The sequence below is a fragment of the Myxine glutinosa genome, chromosome 4, assembly GCF_964187855.1.
Source record: "Myxine glutinosa chromosome 4, kmMyxGlut1.1, whole genome shotgun sequence".
Lineage (NCBI taxonomy): Eukaryota > Metazoa > Chordata > Myxini > Myxiniformes > Myxinidae > Myxine > Myxine glutinosa.
In genome coordinates, this window is record NC_136264.1 from 151,283,752 (window position 1) to 151,306,517 (window position 22,766).

The 22,766-nt window shown below is 43.6% G+C and overlaps 1 protein-coding gene and 1 long non-coding RNA gene across 4 annotated transcripts in view; one reads left to right on the forward strand and one right to left on the reverse strand.

Moving 5' to 3' along the window:
• Positions 1–21,999, reverse strand: part of TNFSF10 (TNF superfamily member 10) — a 407,659-nt gene extending 385,660 nt beyond the window's left edge. The window contains exons 1-6 of one of the 3 annotated variants that reach the window (XR_013623230.1): positions 21,395–21,999; positions 19,508–19,621; positions 17,334–17,379; positions 16,977–17,102; positions 11,356–16,814; positions 9,967–10,998 (exon numbers count right to left, since the gene is read on the reverse strand). Coding sequence is in view for 2 of the 3 variants with exons in the window: in XM_078776615.1 (XP_078632741.1) it covers positions 16,375–16,814; positions 16,977–17,102; positions 17,334–17,379; positions 19,508–19,621; positions 21,395–21,583 (915 nt within the window). In the remaining variant the exon portion in view is untranslated. Of the gene's footprint in view, positions 1–9,966; positions 16,815–16,976; positions 17,103–17,333; positions 17,380–19,507; positions 19,622–21,394 lie in introns of those variants that run through there. The other 2 variants (XM_078776615.1, XM_078776614.1) reach the window with 2 other exon arrangements.
• Positions 21,934–22,766, forward strand: part of LOC137426268 (uncharacterized) — a 10,525-nt gene continuing 9,692 nt past the window's right edge. The window contains exon 1 of the long non-coding RNA XR_010984247.2: positions 21,934–22,156. This is a non-coding gene — a long non-coding RNA (uncharacterized LOC137426268). The remainder of the gene's footprint in view (positions 22,157–22,766) is intronic.

The window sequence follows — 22,766 nt, forward strand, 5'->3', positions numbered from 1 at the left end:
GTTTTGGGTCTTTTGGGTCTTCGGGGTCTTTTGGGTCTTCCGGGTCTTTGGGGTCTTTGGGTGTTTTGGGTCTTCGGGGTCTTTTGGGTCTTCAGGGTCTTTTGGGTCTTCATGTTGTTTTGGGTCTTTGGGGTCTTTGGGACCATTTGGGACTTCAGGGTCTTTTGTTTCCTCAGAGCCTTCAATGGTATTTTGGGTCTTTGGAGTGTTTGGGGGTCTTTGGGGTCTTCATGGGCTTTTGGGTCTTCGGTCGGTGTCTTTTGGGTGTTTTGGGTCTTCAGGGTATTTTGGTTCCTGAGGGTCCTTTGGGTCTTTAAAGGTATTTTGGGTCTTCAGGGGTCTTGGTGATCTTAATGGTCTTCTGGGGGACTTAAAGGGTCGTCAAAGGTCTGAGGGGTCTCGGCAGTCTAAACGTAATGTTATGTCTGGGGGTACAGCAAAATGTAGAGCAGAGTAGATCTGAGTAGGTAACATGCTTCGAGATGTCGATGCGCGATAAGGAACACTTCCTGTAATAAGTCCATGTTTAGGCGTTTTGTCGGTTCAGGTGTATAATTGTGAATCTACCAGGAGATTCGGGTGATAGTTAGTTAGGGAATAATAAGTATAGCCCTTGTATGTCTCACCTAGTAGTCAAACCTTTGTCCATTATGGCACTGCACACCACTTAAACATTAGTTAGGACCTTTAGTACAACACTAAATGACGCCCTTCCCCCTTGACATGACTTCGGAAGAAATCAGACTAGAACACCGCCACAATTAGCCGCCACCATTTACACCTCCGAGAGGCCTACCCACCACGCATAGCACGTGCTGTGACCGAGGAGCAGGAGTGGGGAGAGTTGGAGCGACGCAGTGGGCGTGACCTGGACGAGCCGGCGAGTCGTGGGAGGCTCTGATTGGCAGAGCAGTGCGCCAATGTGACTTCATCGGCCGGAGATATTAGCGAGGGTCGGCCGCCATTTTCAGGAGTTCTGCAGATGAGTTGAGATGAGAGCAGAGCCCTGACCTGAGTAGAGAGTTCACTTCAGTTGAGTCAGAGGAGTTGAGTTGAGTGGAGTCCGGAGTGAGAGTTGATACGAGTGCAGTTCGTACGGGTAGTTGCCGAGCGCCATTGAGTCAGCAGTTCGTGTGCACAGGCAGTTCGGAACGGAGCAGTTGGAAGTTGGGTGACGAGCGCCATAGCCAAGTTCAGGCGGTTCAGATCGGAGATCCTGAAGACGAGTTCAGAGCGTGAGGGGAGCTTGCTGTCTTACTTTGGGGCCTCGTGTGCGAACGGAGTGGGCGTTGGCTGGGGCCTTTGCGTTGCTGTGGTGCTCGGAGGCGGTCGGAGAAGGCCTGGTGGCGGCCGAGCGGGGCCGTGTTACAAGAAGAAGACGACAAAGACAGATAAGCCGAGCTCCGCGTACATTTTGCACCAAAAGACATGTTTCTTTCGCAATTCATAATCCCCCGTTTTGTATTTGAGGTCTGGAGTTCGGGATCACGATTTAGAATAGTTCATTACCGGCGCGTATTTTCCTGTCCTTGCTCTTCATTTAATAAATCGTTGTACGTATTATTTTCTGTATATACCTGAACGCAGTTTCCTGTTTGATTTTAATAGATAAGGATGCGGGGCTCTCGTCGTTCCCCTCCATCCTGCGCGCTTTGGGCTTTGGTTTTGGAATCGGCTATTGAGTTTTCGCCTCGGAAGTTAAAGCCTCGTAATCGGCCTCCGCAACTCTGGTGTTAATCGGAGTTGCGCGATTGTAATTAAGAGTTCACGGACTGTGTTTTGGGTGTTAATTTTATTTGATGAAGAAGAAGACGTTTGGTCACATATAAACAAACATAACCATATACGTTTGCTCTATTATAATAAGATGCCTCAGGCTCAGTCAAAACCCTTCTTCTTCTCTTGTTATATTCTGAACAGAGTGGTCCAGATGTCTTGTAACCCATATTTGATTCTCTAAAACTTAATATTTTTGTATACCAATGGTTGTGGAATGTAATGTAAGCAATATAAAAATGGCATACATAAACTGTATGAAATATCATTATTGTAAATATTGCAGGGCTGTTTTACACCACAATTTATAACCTTTCCAGTTTCCACGTATTCACCCACATTAAGCTTCTGTTTCCGAAAATGGATTTCTAGAAAAAAATATTGTTTGTGGTTAGGTTTTACCCTCCTACATCAAGCCAATAACTTTATCTAGACTTCATTAAAAAATGAATCGTCAAACTCAGTGTGGCCTATGTGTTTAGGACGTCATTAGTCTACTTTTGAGAGCAGAAAACATGACAAATATCCACAAACTTTTGTTGGAAAGAGTGTTTATCTCCATACAAAATGGCACTGTGGTTTGTAATCTCACTTCAGTGGGTTGGTTTATGCTGCAATAGGCAATCTGACAAGGCCTTAACTGGCAATGATCCAACAAGGGAGCATATAACTTCATTTTAGGAATCATGGTGAAAGCCATGGAGGATTCACAGTCGTTTTATTTGCTAAAACTCCAAATGGAGGTAAATAAAGCAGAACTTGTTTTTACAATCTCTCACTACCTTGCAGGAATGTAGTTTATCAAGTCTGAAAATTAATAATTTGCTTAACAAATGGGGGTTTCCACCCCTTTGGCAGGTGGGAGGAATGGGATTTTCCACCCCTTTGGCAGTTGGGAGGAGAATATGTGCTGATGATATGATTTATTTATCAGTGGAGGTTGTGGCCTCGGTTTACATGCACTTTATTTGAATCACCCTCGCAAACTCAATCCTTTTCTCCAACAAATCCTTTGTAAACACTTCAAGAACTTCCCTGTAGAGAAGGATCCATGAGAGATGGCAGCATTTGCTTTTTAATCTACATTCCCAGATTATTACCAAAATTAGCTTATTCATATAGCACTTTCATGTATGTACAAGGTATATAGGCTCGTGGAAGAGCTGGGGCACCAAACAGAAGAGGACACAGCGTAACAAAATGAACAGCATGAGAAAAGGAAACAACAAACAAGTACTGTTGTAAACAAGTACTGAATGTCTACAGCTGCAGACATTCACAAGTACCGTTGTACATACGTGAGAATCCCAACGCTATACCATCCACCCCCAACGAGTTGATAAACTGTGATTGGATTAATGTGGTGTTGATGTAGCACAGGTATCGTGGGCCAAATTGCCTCCTCTGTTGAAGTTATCTCTTGTACTCGTAGTTATAATTATTTTGTTTGTTGAATACAAGGGAAGCTGTTGGTGTTAAACACCAATAAATAAACAAGAAGACGTCATGCGGAGCACGATACTTGCAAAATCCGCCCCCCACCCCCAAGAAACAAATTCCATTGCTACAGCAAATTGTCCATTTAATCAAGATTAAAATTGACAATCTTGATCAAAGCTCGGGTCAATAGGAAGAAAAGTGACGATTTTTCAGATGAAAAATGATGATTTTGGAAGGTTGACCTTGAGTTGACCTTTGACCTATTGACCTCAACAATAGTTTGTTTCCCTATTTAGTGACTCAATGTGCAAATGCTGTTCAATTTTCAAGTCAATCGGATGAAAATTGAGGATTTAAAAAACTTGGCCTATGTTGACCTTTTAGCCTATATTTACCTAAAATATAATTTGTGGTTGAATTTAGTGACCAGCTGTGCAAGTCATCTTCAAATTTCAAGTCAATTGGATGAAAATTGAGGATTTTAGAAATGTGGCCTATGTTGAACTTTTGGCCTATGTTGACCTCAAATATACTTGGGGCTGAATTCAGTGACCAGATATGCAAGTCTTCTTCAAATTTCAAGTCAATCGGATGAAAATTGAGGATTTTAGAATTTTTTCCTATGTTGACCTTTTGGCCTATGTTGACCTCAAAAATACTTGGTGGTTGAATTTAGTGACCAGATATGCAAGTCCTCTTCAAATTTCAAGTCAATTGGATGAAAATTGAGGATTTTAGAAATTTGGCCTGTGTTGACCTTTTGGCCTATGTTGACCTCAAAAATACTTGGTGGTTGAATTTAGTGACCAGATATGCAAGTCCTCTTCAAATTTCAAGTCAATTGGATGAAAATTGAGGATTTTAGAAATTTAGCAAAGTTGGTGACCTTTGGCCTATGTTGACCTTTTGACCTTTTGACCCCAAAAACAATAGGCTTCTTGCTTTTGACCAACTCTACCGTTTGGTGAAGTTTCGTGAAGATCGGTTGAAAATTGTGACCTGTAGGCCGGTGACAAACAAACAGACAGACAGACAGAACCACAAACGCAACCGACCAATATACTTGAAAAATCTTCGATTTTGCAAGTAATAAAACATCCTGTCACAACAAGTCCATAAAAATAGTTGGAGAAAATCCCAATCTTCATTGTGATTCTCATGAAAGGGTTTTTTTTTTTATTTCTCATATTATGCGTTAAACAACTATCCTCATTCTTTATTGGAAAAAAAAAAATCTGCACCAAAGAGTAAAAAACATTTGGAATGGTAACATTGCTGAACGGCAAGCAGCTGACATTCAGTGACGTACCTGAGACACCCAATGATAGGAGAATCCCCAAAAGGTGTTTTTGCTGAAAACGACCAACACTTTGGCAGCAAAGAGTGGCTTTGAGTGGATGTCTGGATGGGAGTATATAAGTCGTGTGGTACCTCAGGAGTCAGTACTTGGACCATTATTATTCATAATTTACATCAATGATTTGGATAATGGGTTAAGAGTCTGCTTTTCAAATTTGTAAATGACACTGAGCTTGGAGGTAAAGTAGGTAGCACAGAGGGGGTTCATCACAATAAGGAAATTCTCGATACTTTCATAGATTGGGCAAAATATTGGCAGATGCAGTTTAAAAAAAATTAATGTAAGGTGCTGGGGATGAAATATGTCCTTGTAGAATTGGCTGGGAATAGGTGAGCGAACCTGTACATTCTCATATGCAACACATGGTCGTCATTCAAGCAAACATTAAATTAGTATTGTTATGAATTAGGGGTAGAGGAATATCTAGATCCAGGTAGATCTGCATAGGTAGGTACTCGACTGTCGTGATAGGGAATCTACCTGTAATAAGTTCTATGTTTAGCCGTATGTCGGAATAAGTTGTATCGGTGTCCCTGCCACGAGGCGGTGGGGGGGGGGGGGGGGGGGGCATGCTAATTAATACAGGGATTATGGGTAAAATTCCCTCGTGTGTCGTTCCCTCTGTGAGCAACCCAGTGTCCCTTATGGCAACGCACTCATATACATTAGATAGATCCATTAGTGCACACATTAATTAATTCCCCTCCGCCACAATAAGACTTACAGGAAGAACAGGCAGGAAGCCAGATCGGGGCACCGCCGATGGGGCCGCAGCCAGCCACATCACCAGCTGGCATAGCAACAGCAAGGCTTGGTGCTTGGAGCGAGGCTTGGTGCTACGAGCAAACGGGACCTCGTGTGCGACCGACGAGCAAGCGAGCGAGGCGTGCCGCTGAGCAGAAGAGACCGGGGCGAGTGGGTGGCTCGGGGCCTAGCAAAGTGTGAACGAGACGGACGGAGGCCTGCTTCACGCCAACATCAGAGCCGGGCGGAGCCTGACCGACATCACACACCCAGACAGATAAGACGCACCACAGAACACAACACGACGATTCTTTTATTTAATTCCTTCCCCTGTGCTGTTGTTGAAGTGAGGTGTGCGGGATCCCGGTTTAGGAACCATAGTTATTTGTCGGCGTGTTTCATTGTTCTAGGGTTCTGCATAATAAATCGATTATTTTTGTACATTTTACTCCCGTGTTCGTGTGAGATTAATTTGCAGGGTTGAAGAATGCCGGTGAGATCGCTACAGGTACGAGTTCGCCGCTTCTTCCTCTTCCTTCTTTCTCCCGTGATTGCATAGTCAAAGTCCGTCATTGAATAAACGCCTCCATTTAAGTTCGTTTGGCCATCCGCAAGCTCACGGTATTAACCGAGGGCATTCGCACGACAGTATATTTTCATATAAAGTGATTTATGATTTACGTTACGAGGACACACGCTCACTACAGGAGCGGAAAAAGGTCATCCCTCTTTGGGGTATGTAGATTACAGTCGATCTATGGTCGGATCTCAAAAACATTGGGTGTGTGTTCATTTACCAAGCTTCTTGTGGAGAGATCGCCAAGTGGTTTAAGCATTTGAGCAAGCACTCCTTCAAAAGCGTTAAGGAACGGCTGGCTTGGCAATACTAGCTAGCTGCTTGGCAAAGAAGCACAACCCGAGCTTCTCCCTTTCAGTTTCGTATCAAACAGCAGGAGCGAGTTTCAAAAGTTTGCTACGAAAAATGCTACGGTAGCGGCAGAAAGGGCCATGTTATTAACCCAACATTTGTGGGTTATATAGAGTACAGTAGATCTTCGCTTAGTTCTGCAAGTAAACCTTACTTCACGGATGTCAGGATACCTCCAAATTTCTTCATTTAGTGTTATAAAGAGCATTAGCAAATGTTTGAAAAGCTAAGCATACATGTTTGTGGTTTATAATATTTTTACTTCCTATAGCAGCCTTTGCTCCCATGGAAACGCCATTGTAACTATAAGCTATTTATACATGTTATCACTGCAGGAAAAACGCCTTGGGGAAGTGGGACATTATTAGTATTAATATTGTTTGTAATAACATTAACAATGTGCGATTATCATTAATTTTGTTATTAAAAGCGTCTTTGGAAAAACGCCATGATAAATCTTCTTCTTTGGACAAACGCCACGATAAAGCTAATTTAACATTGATATACACCTCAACACGCAACGCCATTGATGGCAATGGCGGGCAAAACCCGCTCGGGGGAGAAAACCCCCTTGGGGAGGGGGGCAAATGAATGCGCTACAACCTTCATTATGTAACCCTTCGTCATCCTGTCAAGTTTGTTTGAGATTGGATAAGTAACGACGGAATGTATTGGCATCCAAAATTCATCAGACAGACAGAGAGAAAGACACGAAATGGCATATTTTAGTATGATAAAGAGCATTAGCGAGTGTTTAAAAAGCTAAGCATACGTGTTTGTGGTTTAGAATATTTTACTTCCTGTGGAAGTCGTTGCTCCCACGGAAACACCATTATAACTATAAGCTATTTATACACATTATCACTGCAGGAAAAATGCCTTGGGGAAGTGGGACACTATTAGTATCAATATTGTTTTGTAATAACATTAACAATATGCTATTACCATTAATTTTGTTATTAAAAGCGTCTTTGGAAAAATGCCACGATGAATCTCCTTTTTGGACAAACGTCACGCTAAAGCTAATTTAACATTGATATACACCTCAACAAGCAACGCCATTGACGGCAATGGCAGGGAAAATCCGCTCGGGGGAGAAAACCCCCTTGGGGAGGAGGGCAAATGAATGCGCTACAACCTTCATTATGTAACCCTTCATCATCCTGTCAAGTTTGGTTGAGATTGTATAAGTAACGACGGAATGTATTGGCGTCAGAAATTCATCAGACAGACAGACACGAAATGGCGTATTTTAGTATGATTTTCATAGAAAGTGATTTATGATTTAAGTTACTAGGACACCCGCTCACTACGGGAGTGGAAAAAAGGGTCATTCCTCTTTGGGGTATGTAGATTACAGTCGATCTATGGCAGATCTCAGGAACATTGGGTGTGTGTTCATTTACCAAGTTTCTTGTAGAGAGATCGCCAAGTGGTTTAAGCATTTGAGCAAGCACTCCATTCAAATGCGTTAAGGAATGGCCGACTTTGCAAGCGCTAGCTAGCTGCTTGGTAAAGGAGCACAACCCGAGCTTCTCACTTTCAGTTTCGTATCAAACAGCAGGAGTGAGTTTCAAAAGTTCGCTACGAAAAATGCCACGGTAGCGGCAGAAAGGGCCATGTTATTAACCCAACATTTGTGGGTTATATAGAGTACAGTAGATCTTCGCTTAGTTCTGCAAGTAAACCTTACTTCACGGATGTCGGGATTCCTCCAAATTTCTTCATTTAGTGTTACAAAGAGCATTAGCAAGTGTTTAAAAAGCTAAGCATACGTGTTTGTGGTTTATAATATTTTTACTTCCTGTGGAAGCCATTGCTCCCACAGAAACACCATTATAACTATAAGCTGTTTATACACGTTATCACTGCAGGAAAAACGCTTTGGGGAAGTGGGGACATTATTAGTATAAATAATGTTTGCTAATAACATCAACAATATGCGATTATCATTAATTTTGTTGTTGAAAGCGTCTTTGGAAAAACGCCACGATGAATCTTCTTCTTTGGACAAACCTCAAGATAAAGCTAATTCAACATTGATATGCACCTCAACACGCAACGCCATTGACGGCAATGGTGGGGAAAACCCACACGGGGGAGAAAACCCCCCTTGGGGAGGGGGGCAAATGAATGCGCGACAACCTTCATTATGTAACCCTTGGTCATCCTGTCAATTTTGGTTGAGATTGGATAAGTAACGACGGCATGTATTGGCGTCAAAAATTCATCAGACAGACACGAAATAGCGTATTTTAGTGTGATGATTAGTTTGTGGTAATACTTTAAATACAAGTCGTAATTATATAAGTTTGAATAAGGATAATGCATTGCTGTGTTGACTGTTTGTCTGGATGCAACTTTTAGGTTATGGGTCCATTGATGTTGAGTAATCTACTGATGTGGACCTATGGCCAGGGTTGTGGATCCGCCGTTTGGAGAGGTTCTGGGCTGAAAGGATCGAAACCTCAACGAAAAATGGTGCCCAGCTGATGATCCGAGTGGTTGGAAAATTCTGTCATTTGCTTATAAGTTAAGGTTATAACTTCCAAAGAAGGTTATAACTTCCAAAAGTGTGTTTGTATATGTCTGTTTATATGTACACGTGTATGTATATGTATGTGTTTATATAGTGCAGGCACCGACATAGTCAGAAATTCCTATTGAGGGGCCATAGAAAACAGCTTAAGCTTCCCCAGCGGGCTCAGCAGCAGAGCCCTGGAACCTGTTCAAAATGAGAATATATTTAAATATGATCTCCTGAGATGATTAGTGTAATCAACTACAAAAAATCCGGAAGAATTCCTTTGTTTCTAAACACGAGCCATGTTAAGGTGCATAGAGCAGTTTAATAGGTCCTTCCCTGGCATGGTATTCCTATTACAAAATAAACAAGAAAGAGAAATTAGAGATTGCAGTCCCTCGCCAGGATGTGTTTTCAGTGGTTTTAAAGGCTTTTGTGTTGTAACAAATATGGCGGCCGAACCACGTGACCGATGACGTCATCATTATTATTTTTTCTCCACCAATGTATCCCAAGATGACGCTCAAGAAATTATCTTGATTGGATGAAGTTTTGTACTTGTCGAATTATGATGTCATAATGGAGGCACCTATGATATCATCATTAGCATATTTTATTCCCCATGGAGAGTTCTTTACAATGAGCCATGTCTCAATTTTTTCCATGCAGCACTTTCAGAGATATAGAGGTGCAAAGTTTTTCGATTTTTCCAAGATGGTGGCCGAACCACGTGACCTACGACGTCATAATTTTTTTTCCTCCACTAATTTATACCGAGATGACGCTCAAGAAATTTCATCTTGATCGGATGAAGTTTTGTACTTGTCGAATTATGACGTCATAATGGAGGCACCTATGGTATCATCATTAGCATATTTTATTCCCCATGGAGAGTTCTTTACAATGAGCCATGTCTCAATTTTTTCCATTCAGCACTTTCAGAGATATAGAGGTGCAAATTTTTTTCGATTTTTCCAAGATGGCGGCCGAACCACGCGACCTATGACGTCATAATTATCATTAAAAAATTATACAGGTGGAGTTGCATCTGTGGTGGAAATTTCTTGTCAATAGGACCAACGGTTGCCGAGAAAATCATATTTATTCTGTTCGGACAAACAGACAAACAAGCAGACAGACGAACCCAAATGCAATACCCTCTCCTCCTGCGAGGGTAATAACAAAAACAATGACAACATTGTAATAAAGCATTTATTAATACTCGTAATATTAACAATAATAATAATATTCGTATCATTTTGGAAATAATAAAACGAACATATAATCCCCGCGCTGGTCCAAGCATACCTGGGCTTGGTGAAAGGTAAACTAATGCTTAAGCAGTAGAGCAGGCAGGTATGCTACAAGGTAGTTAACAAAAACGACATCAAACATGCATGCAGCAAGGTGTGGTATTTATATGGCTTAGAGACGACAGCTGATGAGACAGAGCAGCAGAGGAAGGAAAGGAAGTTAAAAAACTCCCTTGACACGTGATCCTGGCCTCGTTGATTGGGACGTAACACCATGGGATATCTAGATTTGATCAACGTAATTACAAAATAAACGTCCAACAGTTACACCCCTCCATCCCTTCGGCCAATGGGCAATCTCCATGTTACCGAGTGCATATTAAACCTCATTATACAAGATAAGAGATCTACGCAGCAGGCAGCAACACCGTAACACGGATTTATTTACTGTGAGCGATGTCCATGAAGTTAGCAACCTTTACCCTTTACCCGATTCGAAGTTAGCGTTGTACCCTTACAAAAATAGGGGGTGTTGTGGATTTATTTGTACAAAAGGTGGATGCGAATGTGTAAGTTATGGACTATGGTAATCCGATCATGGTTCGAATCCTGTAAACGTTTGAATCGGTTAATGGTTCGAATCCTGTAGTGGACTGAATCGGTAATGGCCTGAGAAACAAAACGGCAGCAACAACAACAACAACAACAACAACAACAAGCACAACAACTCTGCATTCGAACGACTAACCGATTCAGTCCATTACTGGATTCGAACCATTGCCCTATTCGCGTCTTACATTACGTTTCTCAGGCTTTACAGGATTCGAACCATTATCGGATTACCATAGTCCATAATTTACCCTATTTATGCATTCGCATCTGCCTTTTGTACAAGGAAATCCACAACATCCCCAATTTTTGTAATGGTACAACTCTAACTTTGAATCGGGTAAAGGGTAAAGGGTAAAGGGTGCTAACTTCACGGACATCTGCGTGAGGTGATAGAAATAGGAATTACGGAAAAAGTGAATTCGGATGCAAAGGAGTTTGTAAACATCAACCTGACACATTAACATGTAGCACGGGGTTTAAACTGTAAAACGTGGTTCTGAAAGTTGCTTTTCATGATCTCACGAGTTCGTTGTATCATAATTTATATACAATACAACCAAATGGAGCATGAAAACGGTTTTTGGCGCCCCCATCCACTTCGTGCCTGGTGCATTCGCCCCCTCCACCCCCCCCCCCCATCACTACACTACTGTATGTATATGTGTGTGTGTGTGTGTGTGTGTGTTGTTACATTTATGGGGAGTAGCTCATGAAATACCTTAGGCCAGGTAGGAATGTGTAGATTACCATGTTCCGGATGTTGTGTAGCCACTTCCTGTAACTAAGTATGGCCGGATGTTCGGAGTAAGTGTGACGTGTGGCCATACAGAGAATGGCTCTTGTGCTATGTAGGTAGGGTTTAAGGGTAAATCCGCTGTATGTAAGTGCTCTGTGATTTTTCCCTTGTTCCTTATGACGCTACACTACACACACTACCAGCCAAGCGATCGGCGCGTAATTATATACACTAAATTTGAGCGCTGCCGCTGATGCCGCCAGCCGGGTCATCGTCGGGGACAGCGGGAGGGGTCGTGGGGCCCGCCCCAGGGGATGGTGATTGGTCATGGCGGTGGACTGCTGCGATGGCACTCGCTGATTGGAGCACGCAGGTGACGTCAGATAGAAGGTTCGAGGACTAGGAACGAAAAGGCAGAGCATCGCACATTTCTCTCTCTTTGTTCGGGGTTTGACGACAAGCAGTCACATTTTCTCTCTCTTTGAGTCCCGAGTCTAAAGCGGTCGCATTTGTCTTTCTCTTGGTACTGGCTGCATGGTGGGTGGTCGCAGTTCGTGCTCCTCTTCTCTTCCTCGCTCTTGGTCCTGACATTGGTGGTCGCAGCTCATAGACTCTGACGCCCTTGGCTCGTGGCTTCGTGACGGCTGTGTGCCATGCCGAGTGAGCCGGAGAGACCGCGGTGCTTTGTGGAGCAGACGACGAGGGGAGCTTGGGCCTGAGCGTTGCTCGCTTTGCGCTCGGCGGCTGGCGGTGAACGGACTTCGCGCCAAGGCGTGTGTTTTCCTGCGCACGGACTTGGTGACCCGTTCCAGGGCCAACGGGGGGTTGAGGGCTGCTCAGAGCTGAGTACACACCACACAAACACATTTATTTTTCACTTTCGTTTTCCCCTTGTGTTGTATACGAGTCCGTAGTGGGGCGTCCCAATTTAGGAATTCGTTTTACCGTGCCTTTCTTGTTGCCTGCATTTCTTTTATTAAACCCTTTATTTGTTGCATTTCAATTCCATGCGTGTCTTGTTTAATCGTTCGTGGTTCGAGGACGCTCCAGTGGAAACCATGCAGGTAAGCTTTGTCACCCTCCGTTCCCGTGCTGTAAAGACGAGCCGCCATTGTTTGACTGAACGCCCCGGAGTTAAAGCTCGATCGGCCACCCGTCACCTTGGAGGATCTTAATCCCCCCCTTTCCCCCCTCCCATGAAGGCAACAACATGTATTTATGTATGGTTAATGTCCGGTTTCCCTTCTTGTGACTACGGTACAGTAATTGGTCTTTATTTTGATGAACCTACAAAGGGCACTGCATTAGTAGCACAGCTGTGATCCCAGCAAATGATGTTATGCACAGCCATGTGCTGCATACGAAAGAAGAAGAAGCCAATGCTCATGCAATTACTATGATTGGGACTGTAATAGTTTAATTGCCATGGGAACGTTCTTTGATGTGTTGAGAACAATCAATGCCCAGTTCTGTGTATAGAGAGCCTATCTCAGGGTGACTTCACTGCATGATAACGCTCACTCTGACAGAGCATCTCGTTAGCATTAAGTTTATGATTGATAATGACGTCAAAGCACTTGTCCTGAAGTGGCTGTGCACCCATCCCAAATATTTATATGCAGATGGCATCAAAGGACTATTATATCAATGGGGCAAGTGTGTACCTGGAGTAAGGGGATACCTTGATAATGGGAATGAAAATTCAACGTCAACCTTGAGCTCCACTCAGGTAAAGTGACAAGGTTTAAAAGATTATCTGGCAAAGTATACAAAATAACAGGAAAAGCAAGTTAACTTTAGCTCCACGGTTCGTCGTTATTCGCCTGTCACTTTCCTGTCCAACATACAAGATTTCATTGTACTCCACCAGAAACATAAAGGCAGTTTAAAAAAAGTAAACACTGATTAGTGACAAAAAAAATCCCTAATCGGTGTGCTGGAACAATAGTGATCGACACACTACCCACACTGCGCATGTTCTCCTTCCCCACACCCATACACCCTAACACCCCCTACCTCAGGTTATTCTAAATTGGCATGGATTGGATGCTTTTAAAACCATCAAAGGGCTCAGATAGGGTATGCAATGTACAAACACACACAACTCAGTTCATTTAATGAACAAACGGTATTTATGAAAAACAATACAAATTTCACAAATCAGTTTGAAAAATTGAAAAACACTTATATAAAAATAGATATTTTATTTACATATGTATATATATATGTATATATATGCACTACATGACGAAAAGTATGTGGACACCCGGGCATCACACATCTCATTCCAAAATAATGGGCATTAATATGGAGTTGGTCCCCTCCCCCCCCCTCCCCCTCCCCTTTGCTGCTATAACAGCCTCAACTCTTCTGCGAAGGCTTTCCACTAGATGTTAGAACATTGCTTCAGGGATTTGCTTTCATTCAGCCACAAGATCATTAGTAAGGTCGGGAACTCATGTTGGGCGATTAGGCCTGGCTCGCAGTCAGCGTTCCAATTCATCCCAAAGGTGTTCGATGGGGTTGAGGTCAGGGCTCTGTGCAGCCCAGTCAGGCTCTTCCACACCGATCTTGACAAACCATTTCTGGACGGACCTCGCTTTATGCACGGGGGCATTGTCATGCTGAAACAGGAAAGGGCCTTCCTCAAACTGTTGCCACAAAGTTGGAAGCACACAATCGTCTACAATGTCATTGTTTGCTGTAAATTCAAGATTTCCCTTCACTGGAACTACAAAAAAGGTGCAAAAACAGATCCTAGCAACTACAGACCAATCAGCCTTCTCCCAATTATCAGCAAAGTCATGGAATCCATCATTGCTTCGGATATGAAATCTTTCCTCTTCTCCAATGGCTTGATCTCTGATCATCAATTTGGTTTCAGACCAGGTCACTCTACTCTGGACATGCTGCTTCTGCTGTCTCAACAATGGATGGAGGTCCTCAATGCCAAACAGGAAATTAGAGCTGTCTCCCTCGACATATCACGTGCCTTCGATACGGTCTGGCACCCCGCTCTGCTCACCAAACTCTCCTCCTTTGGTATCCATGGAAATCTCCACGCATGGCTGGCGGACTTCCTCTCTAGTCGTAGTCAGCGTGTGGCCGTGAATGGGTTTCTCTAATCTCCTCTTCCTGTTCAGGCTGGAGTTCTCCAAGGCAGTGTTCTGGGCCCTGTGCTTTTTCTGGTCTTCATCAATGATCTCTGACTCTCTTGAAAATCCTCTCTATCTCTTTGCTGATGACTACACTCTCTGCAGCTCCATTCCTCATCCCTCAGATCGGCAGTCTGCAGCCTCTTCACTCTCTGCAGACCTGGACAAAATCACAGACTGGGCAAACAAGTGGAACATGTCTTTCAATCCTGACAAATCTCACACTCTTACGATGTCTCTCCGAAAAGACCGACTGGACAACCCTCCCATCTACTTTCTGAATAATCCTCTCCAAGAAGTTCTGTCACTCAAGCTTTTGGGTCTCACTATCTGCCATGATCTTTCCTGGGAAAACCACATTTCCAAGCTGGCCTCCAAAGCCAGTCGCTGACTGGGCATCCTCCGTCGTGCGAAGTCCTTCCTTGGCACACCTGAGCTCCTCACCACATACAAGGCTTTCATCCGCAGCTCAATGGAGTACTGCTCTCCCCTCTGGGCTGGTGCTCCTGCCTCACACCTAGCTCGTCTTCACGTGTTGAAACCAAAGCGTTCTCCCTCCTTTTGCTTTAAATATTTCCCTATTGATTCTTGTCTTGTCTTTTTGATTCTTGTCTTATATATATGCCGTATATCGCTGCTGTTTGTTTTCTTGATTCTTGTCTTTTTGCAATTGTTGTTTTCATGTATTGTTATGCATTATGTTTTCCACTCTGTCAAAGCGCCTTTGGGCTTCTGGAAAAGCGCTATACAAAATAAATGAATTATTATTATTATTATAATCATTGGAATCTCCCGCGATGACGCTATCTCCGAGGGCCTTTCACTTAATCACCGCAGGCAGGTTGGTGGTCTTTCCGTCTTCTACCGACTCCTCTCCGGCCTTGCTCCCCCAGCTCTCTCTGGGCTCTGTCCCGCAAATATTCCTGCAGGTCGCACAAGATCTGCCTGCAACCCTCTTATGGTTAAACTGCCAAAATCAAGACTCTCTGCTCACCTTCACTCCTTCATTCCTCTTTTCTCCCAACTCTGGAACAAACTCCCTCACTCTCTTCAATCCCACTCCACCCTCCAGGTCTTTAAAACGGCTGCTCACCACCATCTCTTATCTTCCCCAATCCAAAACCTTGATCTTTTCTACCCCCGCTAATTTCACCCCAAATCCACTTTTTTGTGGTGACTTTTGACTTCTTTCCTGGAAGTCCTTGGTGTCCTTGCGTTTTATACCTATCCTGCCTCCCCCCAGGCCCTCTCTCTCCAAAAACATCTCCCGATGTCCCTGCTCTCAAATGTTGTGTTTGTGTGCTTCCTCCCCTTCTCTCCCCATCTTGTCGACCGCTCCCCTTTTTATATACTTTGTTTGCTTGTTTGTTTGATTTGTTTGTTTGATAAATGTTAGCTCTTTCACGAGCCTCGCCTCTGTATACAAGAAAAAAGAAAAAAGAAAAGGGGCCGAGCCCGAACCATGAAAAACAGCTCCAGACCATTATTCCTCCTCCACCAAACTTTACAGTTGGCACTATGCATTCGGGCAGGTGGCGTTCTCCTGGCATCTGCCAAACCCAGATCGGACTGCCAGATGGTGAAGCGTGATTCATCACTCCAGAGACCGCGTTTCCACTGCTCAAGAGTGCAATGGTGGCGAGCTTTACACCACTCCTGCCGAATGCTCAGCCATGGAAACCCATTTCATGAAGCTCTCGATGAACAGTTGTTGTGCTGATGATTATATATAGCTGCCAGCAACGGGTGTGTCGGAAACAGCCAAAGCTACTCATTAGAAGGGGTGTCCACGTAGTGTATGTAATAGGTTTAACGTCCACCCGAGGGACACTGATGAATCACCAGTCTAATCTATTTGGAAGGCACCAAAAAAGCTTGCCTCCTGGTTGTGATCAATCAATGAGGCATCGGTTACTGACAAAAACAGGCGATCATTCATGTGGAGGTGAAATACACCACCCAGGTAGATTGAGTAAAGGCCATAATCTGCATCCTGTGACCAGCATTTTGTTTGTCCACCCTTGGCGAGCAGCAATGGTTCTGGATACGAGTTCTTTTTGTACAGGTACTGTACCATGTGATGTCGGGGTTTCGGAGTATGCAGCCCCCGTCGACCCATATCCTGGCGGTATCGGAAATACACTTGTGCGTACACATAATAAAGCCCAGGGCGAAGCACACGGAGAGAGGCTGTTCCAGGCTCATAGCTCATGTGTCTGAGTGTAGCCGAGCCATCAACGCTCTCCCAGGCTGCGATGAGTTCTCCACGCACTTGTTGTGCTAGAGCTATAACAAGAAGATTGGGTATTAATTACAAACAGACCACCAGGTATGCATCTCTCGGCACCGTCCACTAATAAAATGAGAACTAAAATGTTTAAAACAAATGTGCACAAAAATCTCAATTTGAGTAGATATTGTTTTAAATGAGTGTTTTTCAGGCCTTACCAACGGGAGTGTCAAGGTGAGCAAGGCTCGGACGAATGCCAGTAAGGTGAGCAGCAGCACGCAGATGTGGCGTTGCACGTAACGCCTCCCCAGGAGTCATGGGATTCCCAGAAGCATCAGATATATCTGTGAAGGAGATAGAGGTAGTTGAATTTCAAGCAAACAAGTTGGATTGGCAAGGTAAAACTAAGAAAATCTTGCGATTAGTAGTCATTATTACTTTAAATTGCCTCCACTACTTACTAGTGACAACAGAAAAGCTCGGTCAGGCTTAAAGGAGGACACAACCATTTTAAGTCAGTTGCCAAAGAAGAGCAAAAGATCTTGAACAGACATCATTATCACAACTCTTCTTACCCGAAAGTTTTTCGTTCAACTGTTGACTCACAGATTCTTTCAATCTCTGAAATGATATGCAAGACAACAAATAACTCGGATTTGCTACTTTACCAATGACTCTCTCACATTGTCAAGAACAATTTAGTTTTGGAAACTTTGTCATGCCGATCCTTTTTATTTGCAAAATAATCTAAGCAACTCGTGATACACAAGATCCTACTCATTGATATACCAGCACGAATCAAGAGTCCATACATGCAACACCAGGGCTCATGACAGTCACAGCCAGTAGTCAGGGCCCTTAGGGATATTTCGGTTCAAATTCTTCCAAAAGCATCAAATTTGGCGCAGATGTTGCCCATGCCATACTCTTTCGATTTTTGACGGGCGCCAAGGGCGGTATGATCCGGGGACCATACCGGTCCATCCCGCCATGTCACCTGACCTATGACGTCATAATTAGGACATGCATCCAATCACATGGCATACTATAAGTGGTCAAAGTTCAAAATTAATCGATCGAAAAATGAAGGCAGGGATCCATTTTTAAGGTTTTCATAAAATCCAATATGGCCGCCAGGTCACATGACCTATGACGTCATATTTATGACATGTATACAATCATGTATACATGACCCCGGATCATGATCGCACAAAAATTAAACACAAGGATATGGCATACAGTTCATAAAACATCAAAATCCGTACCTTTGTAATTAGACTGATGAACTGCATATGCCTGAAAATTAGGAAATAGACATGTAAATATTTCCTCTAATTGTCAAAAATAAGGTCAGAGTTCGATTACCCAACCCAGAAACATAAAATGGTGAACCTCTCGTAAATCTTGACAAAAAACTCAAAAACCGACATGTTTGACTCAAAAATGACCTTTAAGATGACCTTGAGGGTTGACCTTGACCTCGAATCATCAAAATAACATCATAATTGGATTCCTCGACCTCGAAAACCCCTGAAAAGTGGTATCATACATGATTCCAACCCTTTTGGTTATTTAACTGATTTTCCTCTAATCCGGGTGGCGGCCATTTAGTGTTTCGCCAATATGAGCCCCCCCAGGGGGGGGGGGCGCACGTCTTGGCGCCCGTCAAAAATCGAAAGAGTATGGCATGGGCAACATCTGGGCCAAATTTGGTGCTTTTGGAAGAATTTGAACCAAACGGCCCCAAAATATCCCTAAGGGCCCTGACTACAATATTACCATCTTAGGGAGCATCTAGGCTTGCTTGGGCAAGGTTTTCGTTCAAATAGCAACGCACAAAGAAGACTTCAATTACAGGGCAAAGTGCTGGGATAAAGGCAATCAAATACAAGCGATGATCAAGCAACATGAACACGTAGAGCACTCGGAAGGTTAGTCAGACAGCGGTGCTGGAAAGCCACCTTTTGAAGTGTGGAGGGATGAGCGAACAGTGTTTGTACGGGTCAGGAAATCCTGGAAAGTGATGGAATTTAACTGATGGTCATGGAAAATCCTGGAAATCGAGAGCGAATGTGTTTTCTGTTATTATTTTTCGAATAAAACGAATGTGTACGAACGAGTTACGTTCCTGAGAGTGCTTCGTAAGTCTTTCGTTCTGTTTCCCACTGACTCGGAGTAGAACAGATTGACCAATAGTTTCTCGGAGAAGGCCACAGACAATTTCTCTTGCAGTAAAACGATCTGTCGCTCTTCGGTTTTGATATCTGTCCTGCTTTGTTCTTTACAGGCCTTCTGTATCTAGCCCACCACATCATCATGTTACCAATCAGTTACCAAATCTGTTATTCAACTGAAGAAGAATAGTGGTCGACTATAAATACTTGATAATTTGCATAATGCTGCTGATGTGTTTTGAGGTAGGGAGTCAGTAAAATATGCATTCGTGGGGTCATCGAAAATCGGTAAAGAGTTATGGAAAGTCATGGCATTTCAGACACTCAAAAGGGTACAAACCCTGGTGAAACTGAGAAGGGGTAGGAAGTGACTTCCAGGAGTGAGAGAGGAAGGAGGGACAAAGGACCGAAGGATGATGTTGAGAACCGGTGGGACTAGGAAGGGGAAGATAGCAGCAGCTGTAGTGGGGGACGAACAAGACAACCACGTGAGGACGTGTGGGACGCAGTATTGGATAATAGTGATAACCAATCGACCCAAACTTCCTTTTGCCCAGTGGGACTTTACCACGCACCTGCTGGATTGCCATTTGTAAGGCTGTACAAACAATGGGTTTCTTGTCGATGCCTTTCAGGTCTGGGATGCTCGTCAAACATTTTAACAAGACATTTTCAACATCGTTTTGGTTCTGTGTGGGAGAATAAAAACAACAACAACATAATTAGAAAGAGAAATCAGAGATTGCAGACACTCGACAGGACTTGTTTTGCATGATGTTTGTGCGCTGGTGTAGTCTGTTACCTAATCAATAGTATGTGTAATTATACCAAATAAATACATTCCAATATGTAACTGCTATGGAATTGATAGACAAACTAACATTCCAATTGTACATATTTAATAGACATACTTATATTCCAATAGTACGTAATAGATGTACACACATTTAAATAGTACGTAATTAAAAGATGCACACACCGTTCAATAGAAGGTAATTAGTAAACGTGCATACATTTCAATTGTATGTAATTAGTCGGCATACTCAAGTTTCTGTGGTACATAATTAATAGACGTACTGTACTTGCAATGCTTTAGTACCTAATTGATGGACGTACTGATGTTCCAATGGTACGAAATTAAGAGATGTACTCATGTACCTATGTTACGTAATTAGTAGATACACTCACGTTCCTTTGGTATGTAATTAATAGGCTTACTGTATTTACGGTTGCTTTAGTACATAATTAATGGACGAAGAGGACAGATATTATTATACATGGGTTGCTTTTAAAATCAGGAAGGGTAAATTGTTTGGAATCAAAATTTCCCTCCAGATGGTGTGGAACTTTTGTGTTCGGACTGCACACGCCCACTCAAAAAATACCACAGTACAACCTCTGCAAATTTTTTTGATTGCGTATGTGACGAGGAATAATTGATTCAATTTTGGTGAAGATACGAAAGATACAACCCTGGTGTTGGGCTAGCGGCTAGGGTGCCGGCTTAGGATCCTAGGATCCTGGGTTCGAATCCCGGTCGATCGCTGAATTAACGCCAGGGGGGTTGACTCAGCCTGTCATCCTTCTGAGGTCGGCAAATTGAGTACCAGCTCACTGGTAATTCCCTGCTTGTCGTTAAAGGCGGCAAAAAGGGTTGGCGTCAGGAAGGGCATCCGGCCGTAAAACATTGCTTCAAAAAGGGGACCGAAAAACAACAACAACCACAGTTCCCGAAAAAGGCCAACCCCCGCTTGCGGGGAAAAGGTGGTCGAATACTCAAAGGTGGTCCTTATACGAATACCGATCCGGATACGAGGATTATTTACATTTTTAAGTGATTCTTCACCATTGAGTGATAGGGCCAAAAAAATGATATATAGCACGATATTTCAAGGTTACGGACGGATTCAGATGAAACTTGGTGGACAGGTTGCTTGTGTGACAAGAAGAGGTCGATTAGATTTCGGTTCAGGTCCGAATCCAGATCCGGCCTATCATGGGATACAAAACATAAACTGTTCAGCCTGGCGGAGGGATGTGCCCGACCGAGTGACCTTCTAGTTTTACCCTTGTTTACAATATGCCTGCTCAAGCCCCGCCCTTCCACTCAACTCCTCCCACAAGTGCTGCAGAGCTCCTCCCACCCGCCAACGCATTCCCAATCCATCGTCATGCGTTCGTTTCTCGGAAACTGCGTTCGTTTCTTTCTCGATTGTTCAAAATTTGCAGTTCTATCGGGAGCAAAAAACGCCTATTTCAAAGGAATTTTAGGGAAATTAGTCGGGATAGTATTGTCACTACATCCTCCTGAACCGAAGAGCAAGAAATCATTGTTCGAGATAATTTCAACAAAACAAATTGTACATGTAAATGAGCATAGCAATAACAACGAGTTCCCCACCAAGGAACGTCAACGCAGGACGCCCATCAAAGCCTTAATCGCACGAAGCTTGAATTATTACCTTTCTCGTTTCCAAATAGACGAGCAGTAGTCCAATGGCCACCAGGTAAAGGACCAGGATGACGCAAAGTATTCGTATCGTTGACTTGGAGTTCGAGGATTGTGATCGAAGCTCTCCGGACTCGAGCATCGGCTCTTTCACTTTCAGGGGAGGAATCATCGTTGGAAGCGAGGAAGGGAATAGTGGCATAGGGAAGATGGCGGAAGCGAGTGAGGAAAAAGAAGAGGGAGAAGCGAGAGAAGAAGAGGGAGAAGCGAGAGAAGAAGAGGGAGAAGCGAGAGAAGAAGAGGGAGAAGCGAGAGAAGAGGAGGAACGAGAGCGGAGGAGGGAGAAGAAGAGGAGGGAGAAGAAGAGGACGAAAAGAAGAGAGAGAAGCAGAGGAACGAGAAGCGGAGGAGGGAGTAGAAGAGGACGAAAAGAAGAGGGACGAGAAGAAGAGGGACGAGAAGAAGAGGTGGGAGAAGCAGAGGGGCGAGCCACAAAGGATGAGGGAGGGGAAGAGTTATGTCGGTACCATACGATGTAACTTGTTGACCAGTACTGAAAAGGCAGAGGGACGAGACGACTTGTATAAACACTACACGGAAGTACGGAACCCCTTCTTCTCTCCCCGAAACCCCTCCCCTTCTCTTCCCGAAACCCCGCCCCTATGCCTATTTCCCCGAATGACAATCGTATCGTTTCTCCAAAATGACGTCGACGTCGAAAACAGAAGTGCCGCAAACCAATAAGAACCGAAACCAACTGAAAAATGATAATACGGTACGTTGATTGAACAAAACCAAACTTCGAGAAAATTATAATGTGATACTTCAGGGAAATTGTCACCATCCGCAGCTGGACGGTTTGTGTGTGTCTGTATCTTTTTTTTTGTATACTGAATCGAGGCTCGTGAAAGAGCTAACATTTACTTCACAAACAAATCAACCAGACAAACAAAATATATAAAAAGAGGGAGCACAAGAGAAGGGGAAGCACACAAACACTTGAGAGCACACAACATTTAAGAGCAGGGAGATGTATGGGAGGGAGAGGGCTTGGGGGGAGGAGGCGTGGGAAGGGGGGGGGGAGGTGGGAGAAGTATAAAACACAAGGACACCAAAGACTTCCAGGACAGAAGTTGGTATTTCAAAAAAGTGGAATTGGGGTGAAATTAGCAGGGGTAGAAAAGATCAAGGTTTTGGATGGGGTAAGATAAGAGATGGTGGTGAACAGCTGTTTTAAAGACCTGGAGGGTGGAGTGGGATTGAAGAGAGTGAGGGAGTTTGTTCCAGAGGTGGGAGAAAAGAGGAATGAAGGAGTGAAGGTGAGCAGAGTCTTGATTTTGGCAGTTTAACCATAAGATGGTTGCAGGCAGATCTTGTGCGACCTG